Source organism: Ictidomys tridecemlineatus, chromosome 3 (assembly GCF_052094955.1).
Source record: "Ictidomys tridecemlineatus isolate mIctTri1 chromosome 3, mIctTri1.hap1, whole genome shotgun sequence".
NCBI lineage: Eukaryota > Metazoa > Chordata > Mammalia > Rodentia > Sciuridae > Ictidomys > Ictidomys tridecemlineatus.
The window spans coordinates 178,258,474-178,284,118 of record NC_135479.1 but is presented as its reverse complement, the minus strand read 5'-3'; the positions used below and the strand labels follow the sequence as shown (position 1 = coordinate 178,284,118).

Genomic DNA, 25,645 nt, shown 5'->3' with positions numbered 1-25,645 from the left:
GACAAGTACAAAAAAATGGACACTGAAACTTCTTAGAATGTCAGACATTTTCTAATCTGAAAAGAAAACTAGTTGTAAAATGTGATTTTAATTTGAAGATTCAGGGAGGTGATTCTTGAAGTCAGATTTCCAATATAATTGAAAACCATTTAAACTTTTTAATTATATACTCTGATAATTAAAATAATTTATTGAGTTCCCAATGTGTATATTTATATACTTATATATTTAATTTTTAAATATATACTTGCATCTCTGAATATATTGCACATAAAATTTAAATTAAGCATAAATTTAAAATAGTACCACATAAACACAAATTAAATTTCTAGTATATTCTTCCTCCCCTGCATGCTACACTGAGGACCTGAGATGTGTTTGATTGCAGTTTTGATAGCCTGGGTTATGCTTTGGGTGGGATAAGCAAGGTCTATTTTTTTTTCACACCTGAAATCAACTTTTCACTTCACTCCACCAAGAACCCAAAGACATGTCAAAATTAACTCTATCACAGGGGTATGTGAAGCCCACAGGGCTGTAATATTTTAATATTTTCAATCTTCTTATGACTCCCCTATTCTCTTTCCCTTAGGCCTTTACTTACTCATTGCCTAAGTTTCTGAAATAACCTGCCTGAATGACACATTTACACACTCTGCTTCCAGTTTTCCTGTGGTCATTTAATCTACTCCCCACATCAAAAGTTTTGTTTAAACAATGTATATGAATTTTTAGTCTTTTTCTATTAAGATTATGATTTCTTTAAAAAAAAAACTTTTTTTTAAAATTTTTATTTTATGAACAGAAATGCTGAACTTTGCAGCTCTTTATACATATTTTTCATGGTTCATGAAGTAGCTGTAATTATTTTGGTACTGGGAAGTACCTACAGGCATTTACTCTGTTGTCTTATCTGAAATTCCTTTGCAAACCTCTAGGCTTGAATGTAATCATAACTGTAAAAGCCTATGAGAGTCTATGGATTAAATGGAATCATTAGAATTTAAATGTTCAATTAAATTTCCTATGAATAAAAAAACATTTCAACTGTATAATTATTATCAACAGTTTTAACTAATGTTTCTTAGTATTTTTAAAACTTTTGACCTATTCCCTTTAAAAATTCACGTGATTCAGAGCAATATTTGGGGCTTTGGGGCTATTGGTATTCTTCAAAAATTTCAAAGACCAAGTAGTTAAGAGATTACTGGCAAAGGTTGATGGTCATTCGAGCTTAACTTAGTCTCAAATAGTAATTGAAATAAACCCGTTCCCTTCAGGAAAATATTATTCATGAGGGAAACAGGAGGATATGAGTGTAGAAGGAGTGGAGTGCCTGGGTGATTTGTTTGAGTGACTTCATCAGTCTGGAGGCCCCTGCACAGCTATGGTAACTTATAGTAGGTTACAGGCCACTGGGATTTCTTGGCATCAAAATCATCATTTTCTTTGTGCTAAAAGACCTCCATTCATTGAGCTGGTAGTTTACATTGGCATTAATCTAATTACATTCCGGTTGTTTTGAATTTAGTTTAGATATGCCATAAGTGATTCTATTTTCAATAATCATATGCAGAAATTACAAAGTAGCAGTCAATGGAGGACTTTTAAAATAAATAAGCCCTGGAACAACCAAACTCTTGTGTTTTTCAGAAGTATAATCCAAAACGTATACAAATGCTAAAAAAAGCTCTTTAAAAATCAATGAAAGATACTGTACTCCTGCCTCTTAAACTTTTTCAAACCAGAATTCCTGGGATCCCTCTTGATTACTGAAACAAAATGAAACAAAACCCTTGAAATGGAATATTTTTTACATTTTTTCCTTCTAATGAGGTTGAATTTTTTTTTTCCAAGATGATGATGAAGAATCATATGAGAAGATAAGGGTTTAGGAAAAGGGACTGTAGCAGTAATTTTAGGATGTCAGTCTGGAAAATACTGCTACCAGGATTAAATCCTTTAAATGCTTTTTCATCTTGTGTCTATTACCAACAGGGAGATTCATAGCTCTAGTTGGGAAAGCATGTTCTTGATATTTCTATGTGTGAAATACAAAAGCCAATTTTATGGTTTTTTCCCTATTTCTGGATTGTTCTATATGAGCTCTATCTTTATCTACATATATGTTCTATGAAGAGAGTATGTGACTATGCACCCATAATTAATGCATGATAAGAACCTAAATTAAAACACTATGGTGCTTTTTAGTATATAATTTTGAAAACAAGCATCACTAACAAATGAAACTGAAGTGTGATGATCTTCGATTTAGGAGCAGGTCTAACTGTCTGGTGGATAATGGAGTAGATGAAACTTAAATACTGTTTTATTTTTCTGCAATTATGCGCCCTGAGTTTTCATTTCATGTGAGTCTTCAGCATCTCCACCCAGCCCTCCTCTTCTGCTCTACAGGAGACCATTCTTGTTTCATATACTCACATGTATGCAGATGATGGTTTTGATTTAATAGTCTATTACACACATGGGTCATTTAATATTCTGTTACATACATGTCATTTCCAGGGAAAAGCAATCTGTTAGAAGAAATAATATCACAATAGTAAAATGTCTGTCATCTTTTGAAAAGTGATATCTTAAGGTCAATTTCTTGTCCATGATTCAAAGTTAAAGAATATAAAAGTTTTGCATATTTTGACTTTTAGAAAGAACTGTTTTCTTTCTTTCAGTTTCCCTTTTTTTCTTTCCTTCCCATCAAGTGGTACATGTGTATTTTCTTTTCTTTTCTTTTTTCTTTCTTTCTTTCTTTTTTTTTTTTTTTAGAAATGAAAACCTATGTCACAATGTGACATTGTTTTTTTATTGGCAGTTAGTAAATCTGTTTTATTTTTCATATAAATTTCTTTTGGTAAAATCTCTCTGTGTTACCATGAGATAGTAATCTATCTTGACACTAGATTGTGACCTCTTCAAGGGCCTAATACCCTTCACCTTGTCTGAGAGGCCCAGGGACCTGTCTAAATACCTCTGTTCATCCACATGATGGTGTAAGCTTAACCTATCAGTACAAGCCCCAGCTTTAATAAAATGTAGACCAGATGGTAAGCTTACAACTCACCTACAGCTAAGTTTACATTTCTTTCTTTTAAAAAATGTATTTTTATTATTTCAAAAGCAAAACTGCTTTAAACTCATTTTCCACTGTCCCAAATTCAATTATGTGAAATGAGAACAAGTCAAACTTCACATTGAAAAGTATTTTCTGATATTTGTTAGTTGTGCTTGTGTAGTACTGCCAATTACATTTATTAGCCCTCAATATTAAACAGCTGGCAGAATTCCATTGTATATAAATAAGACATTTGAGACCTGGACAAGTGCCATTTTGAATACAACCAGCTGGTGCTTTTTACAGTTTCATTCAGCTTAGTGGTACTGATTCCACAGTGTATTCAGTATTTAGGTAAACGACAATAGAAAAACATGTTGTGAGTCGGGAATTCTATAGGAAATTCCATTGTGTAGAATATAGTATTTCAAAGACTTATTAAACCAAGGGAATGATACGCTATGCACCTGTTTATTGAATTTGTTGAAATTTTGTTACCTGAGCTATGTTTTTAATCCTTAATTTTCCCTTTCCCCATTTGTAAGACCTGAGTTATGCCATGTGAAATAATTGCTGCTCTATTTTTCCTCTTCTAATAAAATTCAATTCTTTTTTTCTCAGATTTATGTTAACCACAAAAGTGTTTTGAACTTAAAAATATTATGAAGTTTACATTCTTAGTTTTTATGGTGAATTTACTGTCTCACAATCTACATACTTTAATTTTTATCTTTATCAAATTTTCATGTACATGCCCTTTGTTGAATCACTAAATGAAAGCCATTTTTCATGTTATTGCATTAAATTAGTGTCTCAAAACCAAATATATGTGAAACATACTTAGTGTATAATAAATAAATTTATAACATATTCATTGTACTAACACAGATAATGTTTGGAAAGTGACTCCCACAGTTACAATATAAGAAGTGTTAATTAATTTAAATTGAATAATAAACTTAAATTGGTAAATATCCAAATGACACTAGAAAATCTCATTTGATTAACCATCTCTCTTCCTAGAAGTAATTTATTATCACAGAAAATATTTGTTGATATATACATATATATGTCTCATAGCTAGCATATCCTAAATAAAATGAAGTGAATGGAAGAAATATAACATTTTAATGGGTAATATGAAAGAGGTTACTCTATTATGATTAAGAAGGAAGCCATTAATATGCGGCATTTTGCTTTCATTTATTTTGCAATATATATATATACATATATATGTATATATATATAATTGAATGATTTATATTATAAAATTAATGGATTTATTCTTATGTATAGTTCTCCATTTAGTATCCACATAATTCTTCCTCAATAAAAATGTTACTGAAAATGAAAATAGAGCGTGGGCAGACAGAGTAAACAGAGGGAAACTCATTTCCTAATAGGCATATTGGTGTTATCCACATGGCCAAATGCAGTGGCTCAGTCTTCAGTCAATGTCACCTTTCTCAATTTGGTAGGAACACTTGACAAAGCTATCGTTACCTTACCTTCTCCTTCTAGAAACTTCTTCATTTATTGGCAGTATTTGTATAGTTTTCCTGCTTTACTAATCCTTTCTTCTAAGGTTGCTTTGCTAGATTCTCCCAGTATTCTTGATGTTAATCAATGGAAAATTCCAGAAGCTTCTTCCATTTTTTTATTCTCTCTTCAGTAATTTCCTACATAATATCATCATTTATCTTTTGATAGCTCCTCTTTTATATGTTTGATTTCATTGTGCACCTGAATTTCATATTCTTGAAGACAACTGCTTCTTGTCATTTCATTTGGATATTTAGGAGGCATACATAACTATTGTATTCAAAATACCTTGGTATTCTTTCTCCAAGTATACTCCTCCTGCAGTTACTCTTCCCATTTTGATAAATACTTTTCTTCTGCATCTTATTGAGATCTCACCCATGACAATTTATCAGAATATTGACCTGTGACTGTACTGTGCCTTCCTCTTCCTTCACTCTTCACTGAAGACTGTTTCCTCTTTTCTTTTGGAACACAGGTCCATGGAGCTTGGGAATTTGCTGTTTGTGTTTTTTAATTTGTACTATTCCTAGTCTTGGCTAGTGTTTGTTTCATAATAGAGCCTCAAAAAATCCTTTTGAATGAGTCGAATGTACCTAGACAAAATGCTGACACCTGGAGTATAATAATAAAACAAATTCGAGTCTTCTTGGAGAATGTTTGTAAAAATTTCATAAGGGAATGTTTGTGAGATTTTTTCTGAAAAGCATGAAGAGAACTCAACAGGGAGGACTGATCTTACACTACATGAGAAATATAACTTAGACTCTGACTGATATAAAATGAAATTCTAGTATTAATGTCCAAACCTTAATTGCATTAGTGTTAATGTCCAATTCTTCAACCCAAATGTACTATTGAAACCATAATAAGCAACTAAGCTCTCTTCTGAGCCATGTTTCTTTTGAAATGTCCTTCTCCCCATAACATATTGATTGAGTTCTTCATTTCCTCATATGCAGTGGCCCTGATACATAACTTGTGCTTTACAATATTTTTTCTCACATTAGCAATTCTTAGGAAAAATTTCTGTAAGTACTCTACATTTAGCAATGGATTAGTGATAAGATATTGGCTTTGTCCATTATGTTCTGAATTAATTATTAATATATCTTACTTTATTAATCAGCACTGTTGTTTTCCACCCAGATTTTATAATGGGAAACAAATTTTAAACTCAGCTACTTTTACTGGGAAGCATAATTTAAAAATTCGATTGAAGTTGAAAACAGGGATCTTACTGTGCAGAAACATGGACTCTAAGACTCTTCCTTTGTGACACCATTTAATATCCTCCTTTGGTAGCAGCATGAGACTTCAGCACTTGCCTTGAGGAATTTCATGAGCAGGTAACCAAAGGGCCATATTGCCTTCTTTGACTTAATTTCTATATCTTATTGAAATCATGTTATACTTTCTTTTATTATAACAAAAGATCTTAAATTCTTTTTTGTAACTATTTTCAAACTCTTCTGTTTGCTAGCCTAATCTACAAAAACAGATGACCCAGATATTTTACAATATAATATATCAACCAAAAAATGGGCATCTGTAAATACAATCTTTATTTGAATGCTGAGCTTCTAAAATAGTGCATAAAAGTGATAAAATGCTATATTTTTTTCTAGAGCTGCTGTAAAAAAAATACCACAGATCAAACCACAGATTAACCAACAAACATGTTTTCCTCCCAAATTAGATATCAATCAGGGTGTCAGGGGTTGATTCTTTCTGAGGGTCTTGAGAGAAACCTGTGTTCTTGGTCCCTCACTTTCCTTCAGAGATGTCTGTTTCTGCCTGTGTCTCCACATCTTCCCTAGATATTATTCTGTATCCAAATTTCCTCTTTTTATAAGGTCCACAGCTCTCCAAAATTACTTCATTTTCATCAAATTACCTTTTTTATAGATCCTGTCTACAAATATGGTTACATCCTGAATTACTGAAGTTCTAAGATTTATACCCTTATATAATTCCTTCTCTCAAGTATGTACATTTTTAAGCACTACACTTGATTCTGCAGATGTAAAGCCAATTTTCACTCTTAAAGATCATTATTTTGCCTTCAGGGAGATTATAACCTCTTTGGAGAAAAGTGGTCATGAAAATGGTATATTTTGGATTTGAAATGTTCCCCCAAATCCCCATGTATTAAAGGCTTAGTTTCAGGGTGGTAGAACCATCAGGAGGTAGGGCCTAGTGGGATGTCTTTAGGTCAGTGGGGTGTGCTCTTAAAGAGGACTGTGGGATATGGTTTCCATTCTGGTTCTCTCTTGCTTCTTGGCAATGAAATGAGTAGTTTTTTCCTACCACTCCCTCCTCCCGTAAGGGCTGCATCACCACAGGCCTAAATCAATGGGACCAACACTCACAGACTGGAAGCTCCAAACCATGAGCAGAATTAACATTTTCTCTTCATAGAGGGATCTTCTCAAGTATTTTATTATGGTGATGGACAGCTAATACACAAATTAATGTGGTACTAGGAGATACATGCAATAGTAGAAATATTTAGGAATTGAAAAAATGGCACAGCTGAGGAGTGAATGACTTCATCTTGGAGGGAAGGGAAGAAACTCTTAGCATATGACATGCCATTTGAGTTGGGTCTTAAAAAAGGAAGTCTTTGAACACTGGGTAATCACCAGGAAGCACTAGAGCTAGAAACTGAGGAATCTGGGTATTATATGTAGAAGAGAAGCACAAAGTGTCTTTTGAAACCTCCAAGTCCAAATAAACCAAGACAATAAGGAAATGTGAGACACATCAAAGCAAACTACTAATGAGCTTAGTCTGTGAGTTAGGGTGTGTGATTCCAAATCATGTCCCTATCAATTCTTGATGTGAGACACATCAAAGCAAACTACTAATGAGCTTAGTCTGTGAGTTAGGGTGTGTGATTCCAAATCATGTCCCTATCAATTCTTGATGTGTGACTCCATAATCTTTTGTAATTCAGTGTGGCTCTATGTGCTGAAGGATTCAATAATATTTAGTAAAATGTTTTTTAGTAAAATAATAATTATTTTATTTACAGTATTATTTAGTAAAATAATATTGAGTCACTCTGCTCCTCATCTAGCATGAACAAGTACTTTAAAATATACCAGCTATAGCCTAATTAGATAAGAACAGAAACTAATCATCAGCTGTAATATGTGAAGTGAAATTTAGAGAAGTAGTTCCAAATAATTTTATTTTGGCACAGGTAGTATTAATACCTAAACTTTAAATTTATCTATGAATATTCTCTGAAATCTTTTCTATGCATAATTGAGCAACTTTTTATTTATTTCATATAGAATAATTTCATATAATTGTGGTTTATACAAATATAATATGTGAAACTGCAAAATAATATACTGTCTGGAATACTTTCTGTTTATATTTGTCATTTATAAAATATGGAAACATTTTAGATACCACACATAAATAAATTGGTTAAAGTGTAAGAAAATAAAATAAAAACTTTTCAATTTAAATATTTGACCATAATTTTTCCATTCACTTATTTTTAAGTTAAACTATTGCTTTAAAAATAATTTTCTCAATTGATACCATCTTTTATTGGGATTATAATTATTGAAATTTCTTTTTTATTTTTTTAGTTCCAGAAATTGAACCCAGGAGTACTCAATCATTAAGCCACTGAGCCACATCCCCAGTCCTTTTTTATATTTTATTTAGAGACAGTCTCACTGAATTGTCTAGGGCCTCACTAAGCTTCTGAGGCTCCTGCCCCAGACTCCCAAGGAGTTGGGATTACAGGCATGTACCAGGGTGCCAGGCAACTGTTAAAATTTTATTAACCTAATTTCTAATTTGTTATTAAAATTTTCCCCTATTGTCAATCATTTTGACATTGAACTAAATACTTTTCTTTGAATAATGTTGTGAATACACACATTTATTTTTAATTTTTTTCCTTTATACCTTTTATATAAATGTTCCATAAATAACATTAAATAATTTTTCCAATCTCAATTGCATTCATCTTTAAGTGTTTTAAACTAAATTATTTTGGATTCATATAAAAGATATAAAAATTTTACATATTAATGGTATGCCATGTGATACATGTAGAGTATAATGTTTAAATCAAGTTAAACATATCTCCTCAAACATTTATCTTTTTTATGATAAAAAACTTTCAAAATGTTTTCTTCTTTTTGAAATGCACAGCCCATTAGTGTTATCTATAGTCACCCTGCGTGAGGCAGAAAAGATTAATACTAAATCTAGTTGTGGTACAACAATAATCCACTAATAATCAAGATATTTTAACCAGAAATTCACCTCTGTTGCAGGTAAAGATTAAGTGAATTGTTTTTAAAACTCCATAATTACTGTCTTCACTTTTCCGTTATTTCTGCCTCAGTTCCATGATTTCTTGGAAAAACTCCTACTTCCTAAGAAACCATTCTTTATAATCCTATTACATAAATAACATTAAACAATTTTTTGTCCATTCTTCTCAGACCACATGCTTTTTATTTTGAACTGTTCTCCATAACAGCTACATAGTTCTCAGAATTCTCTCTGTCTGGTGTCTCTGAATTGTTTTTCTTTGTTCCACTCCCACCTATGTAATTGCTCCTTTTCCAGAAGAAAATAATATGCTTAACTAGAAAAAGTTTTTGATGTGGCAACATTTGAATATGGATACTTCAAAAGCCCAATTTATATAATATTTCCACTCATTTCCTCAACTCATCTTACTCTTTTTCATAAGCATTTCAAAATAGTCTGAAATACATTTTTTTCTTTCTTTTTAAAATCATCTTAAGTATTTCCAAAGCTTTAATTATGTGGCTCCAAAATCTAAATTTCTCCTCTCAACTTTTTTTTCCTGATTTTTGGATAACTTCTCCACTTTTGAAAACATTTTTGTGTTTTATGTTGACATATCAGACTGTGACTATATTAAGCAAGTCTGCCCTCTTTTTCCCTAGACTTTTTCCACCTATTCTGCTACCCATCCTTGATAATGAAATTACTTACAAATCACAAAGACATATTAGTCAAAAATAGAAAAGCTTTGTAATCTAAGAGTGCTGAGTTTGAATCTCTACTATTTGCAAGCTAACTGTTTAGGACAAATTATTGACCCTCCCCACCCAACACTTACTGTTATTTGTCTCATTTGTGGAACTGGTTGTTCATTAGTAGAATCAATAGAGCTGCACAGGACATTCAAGTATAAAATGATTCAATGCTCAGAAAGTCCATTACCTTGAACAAAATCATAATCAATATGATTATCAAACAGTGGGTTAATACTTCAGAGTCATTGTAAGATTCTCAATTTTCTCCAAGTAAAAGTCAGGTTCCATGTCCTAGTCCTACTTCTGAAATATAGCTATTATTCAGAAATTAATCATTTACTTACTCAATCAAGGTTTGAATTATGTGAGACACCTTGGGTGCTAGGTATCAATAATGAACAAAGTGCACGAGCTCCCATTTCCCTTCCCTTAGCTAACCACAGCTCTGATTCATCTGCCTCCATTCCTTCTCCACTCCATGCAAAACCTTGTAAAAGCAATTTCCCAAACTCTTGAGCAATAAGAAAGAAAAACTCCCTTACAGCTCAAACCATCCACGTAATCAACTAGCAATTCTCTAATTCTTTATAGCAACCATAGTTTCCTTTAAAAGTGAGTCTGTCAAACCTCTGCTCAGATTCTGAGTCTGGACCTAAAGCCCTCCAATCCTAGCCTCCTCTTCTACCTCAACCAAAGTCTTTACCTCCCTCTTTGTAGGACACAACAGGATGATTCCCTATGCTGGGGCTTCTTACTTCTGTTTCCTTTACTCTGAATGCTCTTTCCTAATGTACCTATATTCCTTTATTAAGTATTTATCCATAAATTCTTTCACTGCCATGAGCCTCTATTTAAAGATAACTTCTTGGGTGAGACTTCCTGGACCATTATTTTAAAATCCCTTCTCCTCTCAAGAAACAGAACTACCAGTTGAGGAGAGGAAGGAAACAGGGAGAGAGGGAGAGAAAACACTGAAAAGGGAGAAAAGGAAGTCCACTAGAGGAGAGGAAGGGGAATAGGATGAAGGAGAAAGAGACTGAAAAAGGAAGCACTGGGGACAATGGGGAAATGGAGAAAATTAAGTTCCATGTGTGTATGATTATGTTACAATGAACCTACTATTATAGATAAATATAATATACAAATAAAAACATCTTCTCCAAAAGAAGATGGGAAGAGAAAAACTTGGCTTCAGAAACTTCCGAGCAGTTATTACTGGGAAAATAAAACAAAACAAAAAAGACAGCTCCCCCTTCTCCCTTTACTCCCTTGCCCCTTTCATTTCTTCTTTATATTTTTTTGTAACAGGGTTGAACCCAGGAGTGCTTAACCAGTGAGTCACATACCCAGTCTTTTTTTAAATTTTCTTGTATACTTTTATTTGTTTTTTAAAAATTATCCATGATAGTAGATTATATTTTGACATATTTTTACAAACATGGAGTATATCTTGTTCTAATTAGGATCCCATTCTTGAGTTGTACATGATGTAGAAATTCACTGTGGTGTATTCATATATGTAACTAGGAAAGTTATGTCTGATTCATTCTACTTTCTTTCCTATTCATATTGGCTCTCTTACCTTCATTCCCTTTTGTTTGATTCATTAAACCTCTATTCTTCTCCTCCTCCCATTTTTGTATGTTAGCATCCACACATCAGAGAAAACATTTGGCCCTTTTTGGGGTGGTGGTGGCTTATTTTACTTAGCATGATAATCTCCAGATCCATACATTTATGGGCAAATGTCCCAAAGTCATTCTTTCATACGGCTGAGTAATATTCCATTGTGTATGTATACCACATTTTCTTTATCCATCATCTGTTTATACTGTTGGCAAAACTTTTACTAGACTTCCAAGAGCAGTCTTTTGGTAAATAGAAGATAGCATTATTCATTTTATAATAAAAATGTAAAGTAGGCAAATATTCAGTTAGTTTTTTGTCATGAATGTTATTTGTTGAATTTCTGAACAGTAAAACAAACTTTCAGTTGCCAGAAATTGCAATGACTTTAAATACATTTAAGGAAACTCTAGACAAAGAAAAAAAGAATAGGAAATATTTTAAAGTATATCCCTATTGTATTATAAGAGGTAAAATAAACTCCCAGTGTATTCCAATAACATGTTTGGTTAACCCAGCTGTAGCAGAATAATAATTTTGGTTATACACAATCTTACAACCATTGTAAATGGACAATCTATTTTTATTCACATGTCTAAATAGTGTTTACTATTATTTATTCCATTTTACAAATGGTAAGTTAAGTCCCAATTTATTAGATCTTCTAGCTATTGGTAGCAAAGCTATGTTTTAAATACAGGTCTCTAGGGTTATCTTCAAAGCTTAAATTCTTAAAATCTTGGGTTCCCAAGATATTTAATGGACAAGAGATTAAAAATGTTTATGTAAAGCAGGATTGCTACCCCTGTGGGAGAAAAGCAGCAAAGGAGGTCTTTATAGCTTTAAAATTGATGGTATAAAGCAGCTTACTTTCAGGGGAATGTTCTTAAGAATTACACTTATTTTGTTCAAAATAAACTTGCTATCTGAAGATCTATAAAACTTAACATATGTTCTGTGGTGACAGGAGTTAATTTCATTTCCGTCACTGTGAGTGCTCCACAGGTATATTGTAAATTGCTATGAATTACTGTGGCTGTGACCCATTATCATAGCAGGAAATTACATGAATCTCACAACTGATATGAAATGTACTGCTGTCACTGCTATGCATTAATTTCGAAGTAGTTGGCCATTTGTAACAATTCTGTAAATGTCCATCTTAGCACCGTTTTCAGTCTAGACAGGTTAAGCCAATGTGCATAGAGTTTTCTCCCATTATTTTCAAGCAGTTACACTGAATTCTGAAATTACCTTTTTACTGGGCAATTTCACCTTGAACATTTTTCCAAGAATAGGAAACGTGATAGTCTCCTTGTCCTACTCCCTAATGTTTAAGAGAAATTTATTGTATAAAAAGTAAAGTAATTTGGCTACATTTGAACAGGAAGACAGAGTGAGTAAATTTCTAGTGACTATTAATAATGCTTCCTTTACTTTTTAACTTTTAGTGAACAGATAATGGTTTATTTATGATATTTTAGCTATATTGACTTCTTTGATAAAATAATTTTCAGAATACAGTAAACTTTCAAGTAACAGTAAACAGTAATATGTTATAGTTTTAAAAAGAATATTTTAAAAATTAGAAATCTCCTTTACATGCTAAATAGATATTTCATCATTTTAAAAAAATCCATCTTCTATACTACAAATTATACTCCTCTTATCGTTCCTTTAATACTGACATTCTTTACCTTACAGGGAAAATCATTTTAAATAGCAGATTTAATTGAACAGTTTTGACAGTGTTAAATTTGATATAGTCTCTCATGGTAAATTTTATATTTTAGCATATAATAACTACATTGTACATCAATGCCTTGGCTACTTTCCCTTTTTGGGTAGGTCTTTAAGAATTTTCCCATCTACTGTAAATCATTTCTTCCATTTGTATTATCTTGTCTTACCCCTCCTTTCCTCTTATATATCATTTTGTATAACCCTGAGGATCACCTTCCATTTCCATGTGATTTCCCTTCTCACTCCCTTTCCCTCCCACCTCTCATCCCTGTTTAATGTAAATCTTCTTCTCAAGCTCTTCGTCCCTACCCTGTCCTTGTTTACTCCCCTTATATCAAAGGGGTCATTTGGTATTTGTTTTTTAACGATTGACTAGCTTCACTTAGCATAATCTGCTCTAATGCCATCCATTTCCCTCCAAATTCTATGATTTTGTCGTTTCTTAATGCAGAGTAATACTCCATTGTGTATAAATGCCACATTTTTTTTATCCATTCATCTATTGAAGGGCATCTAGGTTGGTTCCACAATCTTGCTATCATGAATTGTGCTGCTATGAACATCGATGCAGCAGTGTCCCTGTAGCATGCTCTTTTTAAGTCTTTAGGGAATAGACCGAGAAGGGGAATAGCTGGGTCAAATGGTGGTTCCATTCCCAGCTTTCCAAGAAATCTCCATACTGCTTTCCAAATTGGCTGCACCAATTTGCAGTCCCACCAGCAATGAACAAGAGTGCCCTTTTCCCCGCATCCTCTCCAGCACTTATTGTTGAAAAGGGGAGGGAAGGGGAGGGGAGGGGGGATAGTAGAGAACAGGACTGACAGCAGAATATATCAGACACTAGAAAGGCAATATGTCACTCAATGGAAGGGTAACTGATGTGATACATCAATCTGTATATGGGGTAAAGTTGGGAGTTCATAACCTGCTTGAATCAAACTGTGAAATATGATGTATTAAGAACTGTGTAATGTTTTGAATGACCAACAATAAAAAAATAAAAATACAAAAAATAAAATCAAAGCCCATAAAAAAAAAAGAATTTTCCCATCATTTTTCATTTTTAATGCTCTACCATATTCCAGGCTTTCAGACCCTTTATCTTACAAAATTATTTTTCCCATCAATTAAACAATATATCATAATTATATTGCTGCACATATTCAAGAAATTTGTCTCCCAATCCTTTTTTATTCTAATAAACATAGCATGGTTCTTGTATTCACTAAAGCCACTCTCTGAGGCATAACTCTCCAAAATACTGATTTTTGGAATTTAATGTCTTATGAAATCAAAAGCACACTTCTGTACTTTGTTAATTATATATGTTTGGCATTTGGCACACTGAATGCCATTTAATTTTAGAAAATCTCTATAGGGTTCTAACTTGTTTTTAGGCACAGATGCTTGGGAAAGATGGCTGATCCAAACCAGAGATCATGTAAGAGAAAAATAAGGATGAATAAAGAAATGAATGCATATGTCTTATATAAAATAACAGTGGATTTAACTGGCAGACAATATGCTCCTCATAAAAGAGATATTCTATCTTCTTTATTACTATAATATCAATATAGTACTTGATGCATGTCAATTAATCAATAAATATGCATGAATGTTCTTGAATGGGGATGTATAGAGTGTAATGAGAACATAATTAGAAGGATAAAGTATTATAAAAAATTCACTTATTTTTATATGTATCTAGATAGATAGATATGCCTTGAATTTTTTTATTGATACAGCATCTGTCAGTATGAATCTTTCTACTGTTTTAATAACCAAAAATTTATAATGTCATCAATTGTGTTACTCTCTGAAGGTATGGATTTATCCTTCAAGCATTCATAAAAATTAGTGCAACCCTTTATAAACTTTTGGGAAATGTCAAGTAATTTTTCATTCAACAAAGGTCATGTTCTTCACAACACTCATTTGTGTCTTTACAGTGGTCTTTCTGAGGATCTCCTCCTACTTCTCTGGGGTAAAAATTCCTAGTCCAGAGTTAGCCATGGGATTCATCAGTAAGGGCAAGTTGGTTGGTATTGCTCACATTTTCCCAGGCCTTTCTTCTCTAATTGCTCAGAGTCCCTGACTGGTGCCCTGTGTTTTAGGGCACCATCTAAGACATATCCCTGGGTTGTTCACATTTTTTTCTCTCTTTTCATTCCCCCATATTCCTACTTGTGGAAGTTTTAGCCATCTTTCCTTCAATTTCTTCTTCTTTAAAGCTTTCTGAATCCTTCCATCCGGTAATAATCTTTCCTTTCCCAACAGCTGCTGGCAGTTCCTCAAGTAGAGGTCATCATATGATTTATGTGACAGTTTCCTCTACCATCAACTTACGAATAATAAGAAATCATTTTTTTTCTTTTTGTTATCCAGTTTCTAATTTAGGCTTTATGCATAGAAATATTTGATACATGCATGCAGAATTGAATAAAACTGCTATTTTCAATGCATTTTTAAAATGACAGATCACCACAGAAAATCATAGTGGGAAACAAGAAAACTGTAGCAAACTACAAAATTAGCAGCATGTCTAAAACTTACTGTCTTTCATTCATGCTAGTAGAAACATGTTATTGAAAGTAACCCACCCACACACTGTTTATGTGTTTGTGGGATGCACATGTTTCACATTTACCACTAGTTAGAAATAGAACACTCTGATTATATTTACCTGGTTTGTTATGGTGAGACCTTACAATTCCTATGGGAGGCAGAAGATGAGGTTATTCAGGTGGGTGTCTCTATAGGGCAGGTGTGGGTCTTGGCAAATTTGGAGTGAAAAACAGATGGGATAAGAAATGAGCAGAAAACTATGTTACAAAGTTGGGTAGACATTTTAGGCACTTCCCGTGGGAATCCAGAAGGAAAGGAAGCTGATATTGCAGTACCTCTTCAGACAGAGCTCAATAAAGTTAAAAATCAGTTATTAAAGATGCAGTTCGTCAAGGGATAACTAGCATTGATAAACAGCATAAGAGTTTGGTAGAATTACCTAGAAAACTTCAAAACAAAACAGCTAGTGTAGGTAAGGCCCTATGAAGCAGTATTTTATAAAGCTCTCTGGCTAATCATTAGTCAGAATTGAGAATCACTGAAATAGATGAATTAGGCATACTGTAGTTAAAGATATGGAACACTTGTCCAAAAGAGTTGTGGAAACAGCTCTGCAATCCTCATACAGGAATGCTGAGACCCAGCTAGGAGAAAAGTAACTAAAATCAAAAGGAATGTAGAAATAGAGAAAGCAAGGCAAGGGGTCATAGAGGATTCCTGTACACTCAAGCTTTCTGAAGACACTGCATCTTTAATAACGTGCATCCTATTACAAATGGTTTGCTGCAGAAATTACCATGGCTTGTCCAGTGTTCCTGAGATTCTAAACAGGAACCTTGTGTCATTCTATTCCAGTGTGCTGACTCTCTGGTCCTTTCACCTCTTCATTTGTTTTTAATCTCTTTTCAGTATAGTTTACTAAAATCAGTCAGTTATCCTTCCTGTATTCCTGTGTTCTAATACCATTATCAAAATCCGATAAATACTGTTGTGGTTTGAATGTGAGGTGTCCCACAGAAGTTCACATGTGAGACAGCACAAGAAAGTTGAGAGAAGAAATGATTGAGTTGTAAGAGTCTTAACCTAATCAGTGATTTATTCCCCTGATAGGGATTAACTGAATGGTAACTGAAGTCATAGGGTGTGGCTGGTGGAGGTTAGAATTGGGGCGTGGCTTTGGATATATATATTTGTATTTGGCCAGTGGAGTCTCTCTGCTTCCCAATCAGGATATGAGCTGCTTCCCTCTGCCACAATCTCCCACCATGGATGTTCAGCCTCACCTTGAGCCCCAAGAAATAGAGCCAGCCTTCTGTGGACCATAAAACCCCTGAAACCATCAGCCCCTAAATAAGCCTTTTCCTCCTAAAATGTTCTGGTCAGGTCTTTTAGTCACACCAGTGAAAAAGCTGGCTAAAACAAATACTTAGAGGTTAAAGGTGGGTGGGGGAATGTATAGCAGTCACAATTACTAAAATCTTGGCCTTACCTTACCAAGAAAGTCCCTTCAGGAAATTCCTATAGTAAGACTCTGGACCACATCTTTTCATTGATGCTAACTTTCCAGTATCAAGTCTATATCTTCTCTCTTCCTGATCACTTTACCACAAACGTAATGGTCTAATTTGACATTCACCTACAAAATTCAAAACAAGTTCTGAAGTTCATTTTCTTCATGTGCCTCAATTGTTTCATATACTTAAATGATTTTATTTTATATAATACCCATGTGTGTTAATGGTGTGCCTATGCAGATGTATTTTTGAGACTAGAATGGACTAACAAAAATTATGAATGAATAGATACAAATCACTTTTGTAGTCATATCTGTACCTGAAACTTGAGATGGCATCCTTACTTTAAGAAATTTTTTCATCTTCATTCTTAAAATGTTGTTCCCAGGTAAATATTCAAGTTTCTGAGATGAACACTAAATTTCTGCAATGGGTGTTGTTGTGTATAAGGGGAAAAAAACATGGGAATGTGAAATGTGGATGGATAAAGTCATAACATAACTCATCTTAATATCACTATAGGTACAAGATTCATTATAATTAGCATTTTATAAAGCACAAAGTCACATATTATTAACCACTGAAATATAAAACTGATATTCTAAATAGAAGAATATCAGTGATATAATTTTCTTTTTTATTATCATCTGCAAATTTATAAGAAACTGGTTGTAACTTTTAAAAGGAAAATCATGAAATTATTGTTTTCACTTCACATTTTCCTATCCTATTCGTCTGAACACTAAATGTATTGCAGTGTCTCTCTCTTTAAAGGAACTGTAACTAGGACTTCCCTTTACTCTTTTCCTTTGCAACTAGTTAAACCTATTACTCATGAAAAGAATGAATATCAACAATAATAACATATCCATAGTTACTTTCATTGACGTACATAAAAATGAGAGTTAATAGGTTAGATACCAATTAATTATTCAACATTTATATTTCCATCAAAAATATATGTTTGGTCCAGTGAGAAGTAAATTTGCTTGCTCTGTAGAACACATAAATGAAGAGACTCCTTAGTATGCACCCACTAACTTTACAGAGGATTTTTGTGATTATGCTACTGGAAATCAATTTCAGAATGTCTCTCTGAGGAGAAGAAGTCTGCATACATGGGTTTCTTGTAGTTGCAATCATCTGGAAATCTGGAAAAAGAAAATGTATATATATGATCTTGGTTCTAGTCCTGTGATCTAATAAGAAATGCTTGAGTATGAATTTGGAAGCCAAATAAATCTCAGAATTGTTAATTTTAGAAAATTCAAGCTTTAAAAATATTTTTGAGATTTTGCTAAATCTGTGTCCTCTTATGCAAAAAAAGAAGAAAAAAGATTCTTGGACAAACTTGGAGATTTTTTTTAAGTATTAGAAAATCAAAGGGAAAGATGCTTTTTACTGTCAAATTCTATATGTAATTGATTGCATGTCACTCACTGCCTTAGAACAATTATTATAGCAGTATCATATCTCTAATAATTTATGAGCATTATATATTAATTCTGAGACTAGAAAGATTTGGTAAATCTGATTAATTTTAATTTTATGAAGCATACTACTATAGAAACAGCTTTAATCAATGACTTTTTTTTTTGTTTTCCTGCAGCAATAAAAAAATGCTCATTTAGGGATTTTATTTCTACTGTCTCTAGTCCTCAAACACTAGTGTTAGAGACTTGCTGGTTTTGCAAGTGGTCAGAGATGGCAAGCCACAATCACTTACAGGCAATTTGGTCTTCATTACAAATTAATGAAGTGATAATTGCTCTGTGCAACCTTTTATGTGCAAAGCATGCTGGTGTTGTTTGCATTATCTTCTTGTAATTTATACCTCCACATTCAGGGACTTGTGATAGCTTGCCAAAGTTAAACTACAATGAGAGCTCCATAATTAAAATCATATCTTACATCAAATTATGATAATCTCTACATAATGTGCTCTGTTTGATGTCTGGGAGAATGATACTTATAGCAGAAGAAATTTGCAAATGATTCATCAGCCAAAATACAAACTCATCAATTCTTACTCGGTAATCTTGACTTTAAAAATGTAAAGTCAATCGGTTTATTTTCATATACCAGTGTCTTGATCTATTTTCTGTGAGAGGACCACAGAAGGCATTTATTCTCTGAAGGTTTTGCTAGCTCTGTTCTCATGATGCCATTGTAAAACCAATGTAGAGATGACTCCACAAGCACTCACTTTTAACACCAGAGATTTTGAAATACCAAACCTGTTCATTTCCTTTTCTTCCTTATAGAGAACTTAGACTTCAATTTTTAATTTGAATGTAACATTACCACTGTAGGTACCTCAGTGTAAAAACCCTTACATCAAATACTTTCCTTGTACAATTTCTTCTGAAACCTTCCTATAAAATGCATTATAGACTTAATATTTGAAAGTATCATATTGGTGATTATTAAAATATGATGTGAATATTTTTCTTGATTATAATAAGATACAGTTATATCATGTATATTATTTCTAGGCTTTCCTACAACAGTCCCAATTGTTACTTTGTTCAACTGAACTTACATTAAAAGATGAAGTTGAGTCGATTTTTGCCTCAAGAAATAAATGCCTGTCTTCTGTCCTAACTCCTAGTTAACAAAGGATATTAAAATATTTTTTACTTATTTTGTTTGTAAATTGGTAGAAGAGCTTGGGAGACTTAGAAATTTTTAAATTGTGTTCTATACACTGATGAGATCCACAAATTATTTTTAATAATTCAAACACCATAACGTAGAAAACTTATTTATCCCTTAATGAAGTTTAAAGGTCAAATAAAAGCCATGTTTCTTTATTTGTTATGCTCATCAATTTGATAAATTAACATTTTATCTCATCTTTTTATTAGAAGTCATAGATTGAAACTCCTATGTGTTGTTTAAATATATAAATAGAAACACTGTATATAAACTTTATATGCTATTGATTTAGTTAGCATATTTTTAAAATTTGCTTTTGCTGATGAAAATTAATAGTGGGAGAAAAATTAGGAACATATTTATAATAAACTTTAAAAAGATTTTATTTATCTATAAAACGAAAGCATTTTCTAATAAAGAAATTTATGTTGTTTTACTTCCATAAATGGTTTATACATATATAAGAAGAATAAATCAAATTTTACTTATTTTCCAAAAGGTTAAATTATTCTGCTGCATATCATGGTAAATGAAGAGGTCAAAATTGGAAAGTACATATAAAATTAAACTAACCTTAGTACATATTTTGAATCAAATTTGAAATGCATAGGGTAGTTAATAAGAACTGTATAATAGAAAATTATTTTCTATGAATGGCATGGATATGAAATGCAAAGAGAAGAAAGCCTAGTTCAGTGAAGTTGTACCATAAAAAAAGAGAATAAAAGACAGAGGAGCCAACATAGATCCCCAAAACAATAACAGTGTTACTGACAAGAACATAGGATTGACAGAAGTGGAACTTATTATTTACTCAATTTATTCAAACTTTTAGAAAAATTAACATATTGGTTGGGATCATTTTTGTTTTTTAAGAAGTGCAGATGCTAATATAAAGAGGTGATGGGGAGCCATAGAAGACTCAAATGGAGAAAGACATTATTTCCTGGAAGCAGTAGGCAAAATAAGACATGGCAAAAAGAAAATGTAGACACAGGATAATAGTTGAAAACAACTGGTATAAAAGTGTTTGGACCATAAGTATCATATAAAACTACTATGCTAAATTAAAAGCTTCTCAAAATCTGTCATAAGGATCCCAAAAAGCACTCTTGGCTGTTTTGAAATCTTGAAACTTTTAATGTCTTTTTACAGTGAGACAAGAGTATAATTTTAGCTACTGCAACAATACTAACCAAACCAAATTATGTTTCTTGACTATGTAAATGTTCAATGTGGATAAAGGTCATTAAGAATTGACATATTCACTACACTGTGTCTTTAGTTTTTCATGCAGAGAAATGAGGCATATTTATAACTTGCCCAAGATGGACACATTGGAATGATTGAATACCTTTAAAAATGTCATGCATGAAGATACACAGTAATGACATAATTTAGATTCACTTCATTTTTTCATACATTAAAGTTTATCACAACCTTGCCCATACTGGGAGAAGATTAATAATAATGAACTTTTTTTTTGTATTGGGGATTGAACCCAGAGGTGCTTTACTTATGAGCCATTTCCACAGCCCTTTTTATTTTCAATTTTGAGACAAGTTCTCACTAAGTTTCTTAGAGCATGACTAAGTTGCTGAGGCTGGCCTTGAACTTGTGATCTTCCTGCCTCAGCTTCCAGAGTCACTGGGATTACAGGCATGTGCCACAGGGCAGGGGTAATAATGATGGACTTTTGTAAGATGTATTTTCCATGCTTTTTTCTGAACAAACAAAAGCAAAAATATACAACAAAACCATAAACCATAACATAATGTCACTGTAGACAATTCATTTTGAGAGTTTTGATCCTGAATGTTTGGCTAGGCTCCATCAATTGCTAAGTGACTTTTTCCTGAATATCCAATAAAGTGCAGTGCAATTCAAGTGTGTTCATCCAAATTATAAATTACTTGTGTCACTGAATTCATAGAACCTTGTAAATTATAAAAAAATACAAACTAGACAGTTATGGAATTGCTCTACATCAATTAAAATAAGCAATATAGAAGGGTCTGCTGATTTTCTCTAGTTCCTGTGATGTCTTTGAGAGCTGGTCTTGCATTTATTATTCATTATGCTTAGTTCACTAACTCTGCCTATCTTTTTCTTTGATTCTTCAGTGGGAAGAGATCAGTGGTGTTGATGAACATTACACACCCATCAGGACTTATCAGGTGTGCAATGTCATGGATCATAGCCAAAATAATTGGCTGAGGACAAACTGGGTCCCCAGGAACTCAGCTCAGAAGATCTATGTGGAGCTCAAGTTCACTCTCCGGGACTGCAATAGCATTCCACTGGTTTTAGGAACCTGCAAGGAGACTTTCAACCTGTACTACATGGAGTCTGATGATGATCATGGGGTCAAATTCCGAGAACATCAATTTACAAAGATTGACACCATTGCAGCTGACGAAAGTTTCACACAGATGGATCTTGGGGATCGTATTCTTAAACTCAACACTGAGATTAGAGAAGTAGGTCCTGTCAACAAAAAGGGATTTTACCTGGCTTTTCAAGATGTTGGTGCTTGTGTTGCCTTGGTCTCTGTGAGAGTGTACTTCAAAAAGTGCCCATTTACAGTGAAGAATCTGGCTATGTTTCCAGACACAGTACCTATGGACTCCCAGTCTCTGGTGGAGGTTAGAGGTTCTTGTGTCAACAATTCTAAGGAGGAAGACCCTCCCAGGATGTACTGCAGTACTGAAGGAGAGTGGCTTGTGCCCATTGGCAAGTGCTCCTGCAATGCTGGTTATGAAGAAAGAGGTTTCATGTGTCAAGGTAAGAGCCTTCCTTCTCTTTCCCTCATGATGGTATTTCTTACCTGTGAGTTCATTAAAACATAGCAAGAGGAAATGAACCCAGTCTGTGTTCACTTGCCAGCAAAACATGAGTAGAGTCTATTTGAAGACTAAGATATATCTATCTGTATATATATATCTTGATGTGTATATTCCTAGTTGGTGCAGAAATATTAACATGTTTGATTATGTGGTGCTGGCCTATACCCCCTAGGGATGTCCTATGTTATATCAAAGTTTTTCGTATTTGATGATATATGGTAGTCTAACTCTGTACCAATTAAAAGAAAAAAGATTTGTCTTTTAGGCAACAAAATTAGATATACTGAGGACTATATTTATACTTATTAATCTCACAGTAAAACTATTTAATCACAATAAAATATGTGTTTTTTTCCTAGTGACATATTGCTATCAAATAGGTATTTATATCATTATTGCTGTAAGGAAAATTATTTATATTTAAAAATCTAGGGCTGATTCAATAGTATTTGATGCACAATTTTTATTTTTAGTTGAGGTATGATTTTTAAAAGTTTATTTTGCTCCATTATTTGTCCTTTTTTATTGCCTAGCATAATATCTGTGTCTCTCCTCAGTTGCAATGCATATTTAATATTTACTATAGTACAAGAGAAGCTGAACTCTATCATCAAATTTGATTTTTATTAAAAATAAGTTTCTACTTGATATAAAATAAAAGTTCTTCTTTATGCAAAACTATGTGTATCAGATGTGATATAGCAAATCATAAATTTCAAAGCTAGACATTTATCATTAGGCAAGATTTTAGGCTTGAAGATGCTGAAAACATTATTTGTATTTTAAATGTATAAATATAGAAGAGAACCTTAGTACATAGCTTTTGGAATCTTGCTATTTTAATACTTTGTATTTCAATTTGTTAAGGGAATAGAGTTTAAAAGTCGCGTCAAGGTCATGGCCATTCAGTAAGTCACTTTTCTCAAGGCCATGTCAAAGAGGAAGAATATATTTGATATATAACTTCTCCTATTTCAAATGCAAACAGAACATAGCATAGAACTATGAACATGGTTTGTAGGAATAAATCAAATCAACAAATGGCACACTCTTGCCTCACACTTCTCATTATATTCACCATTAATACATTGTCAGTAAATTGATTTCAAAGGTTTTAAATTGAAACAACATAGTAGCTACTACTTGCTTATATTCATAAACCTTTATACTACACTTTGAATTGTATTTTTTCAATGATGCATTTACTTGTTTTATAAGCTATTTATGAGATTAATTTTAAAAATAAAATCATGAAGACTTACTTCAAAAGCAATTGGAAAGTTGTACAAACAAATATTTAATACATAACTACTTCATTTTATGTAATTTATGGAGAATTCAAATATATATTTTTTTCATTCATTAAGTAATCCCTTGCTAGATGCCAGCACTGCACTGATTGCCAATTAATGCCAATAAGCTACCTCATTTATTTCCAAAGTTCACCTATCAGGGATATACTATGACTATCTCCACTTTAACATGAAAACAAAAGTGTGATAGGTTTATCATCTTGCCTTTCATGTGTAAGTTTATCCTGGAGTTGAGATGAAACCAGGCATCTTGGCTCCAAAGGCTTCAGTCTCACATTACCCATATGCTTCCTAGGATTCAGTCTCAGTGAGGAAGAGGAAACCCCACAAGCTCAAGTTTGAAGTGTAAGGAGGCCACAAAAAATTGTCACAAAATAGCCAAGAAATCTGTTAATATAACCTTATCTAAGTCACATCTTTTTACTTTTTAGATTTTTTTTTTTAAGAAGGAGCAATTACCAGCCAAAAGATCATTTGAGGGAAAGATTAAGCTTAGACTAGGGTGATATCAAGTAAATTCTGAATATGTGGATTGTCCAGCATCTTATGCAAAACATCCTAGTAAATTTAATTGAATCAGTATTTCTTACTATCTGTATCTACAAAGTAATCAAAAGCCAGACACAGGAGAAATATAGATGAATAAGTCATTGTATCTATCTTTAAAGAGATCACAATCTGGTATGAAAGACAGTTGGATACATTAATAATTTTAATTGTAGACAGACCAATAAATCTTCTACAAGAGGTACAATGTGCCTTGTCATTGTAGCAGAAAAAAAACAATTAATTCTCAGGATTTCAAAATTAATCATGGGAATTCATAATTAATTATGGGAAGCTCCTGAGTTAAGAATTTTGGACTCTTTTTGTTATTGCTCTCAGAAAGTTTTAATGTAGGAAAGGTTAACCATCTTATACAACTTATACATTATAGAAGGTAAAATATATAATGAGATTTACAATTTGCTTATTAAATCATTACCTTAAAAATCTCAAAATGAATTGAGGTCCAATCAGATTCCTGTCCTCTGAGTTTGTGCCATAGGAACATCTTAAAGACAATAAAAACTTCATTTCTAGATCATCTTCTCAGTTTAATAACAAAATATTATGAATTCTAATCTAGACAGGTAATTGGGACAGTTAAATTTCAGTAAACTGAATGAACAAAATGTGACAATTTCTACTTGACAAGAATAAAACACATTGATAAAAAAATTTTCTTCAACAATACATCTGTCAGTTTTAGAAAAATTAATGAAAACAAAGCTAGCTTTCTGCAGTGCCAGAATTATAAACATGGAATCATATATCTGCTCTGTATAATGTGAACTTTCACAGCAGGCCAGTATTCCTAAAATAAGAAAAAATATTAGAAAGTATCCATTGACTGTATATATAAATGTTCAATATTTATTAAGTCCCTGATATAGGCTAAGTCCTGTATTGATAATTAGAAAGAAAACAATGAATTCTGTCAATGATATATTAGTTGGGTTTATAATTCAAAAATGTCTATGTGTGTTTGTGTTTTAAAAATATGTTGGTCTCTGTACCTGAAGAATAGATTTTAAACTGATGTGTTAAGCAAAGCTAGGTTAATAATGGTTTAAACTGGAAAACAAGCTACTACCATTATTGGGATAGGAAGTATTAGAATAGGAGTTGATGAGTTATGAAAATTTAAATTTTGTATATAACATGCTTTATTATGTTACTG

The 25,645-nt window shown here is 32.6% G+C and overlaps 1 protein-coding gene across 2 annotated transcripts in view; it reads left to right on the top strand.

The window, feature by feature from the left end:
- Positions 1-25,645, top strand: part of Epha3 (EPH receptor A3) — a 336,639-nt gene that overhangs the window by 71,249 nt on the left and 239,745 nt on the right. For both annotated transcript variants that reach the window (XM_021732341.3, XM_005334163.3), the window contains exon 3: positions 21,887-22,547. In XM_021732341.3, coding sequence (XP_021588016.1) covers positions 21,887-22,547 — 661 coding nt within the window. The remainder of the gene's footprint in view (positions 1-21,886; positions 22,548-25,645) is intronic.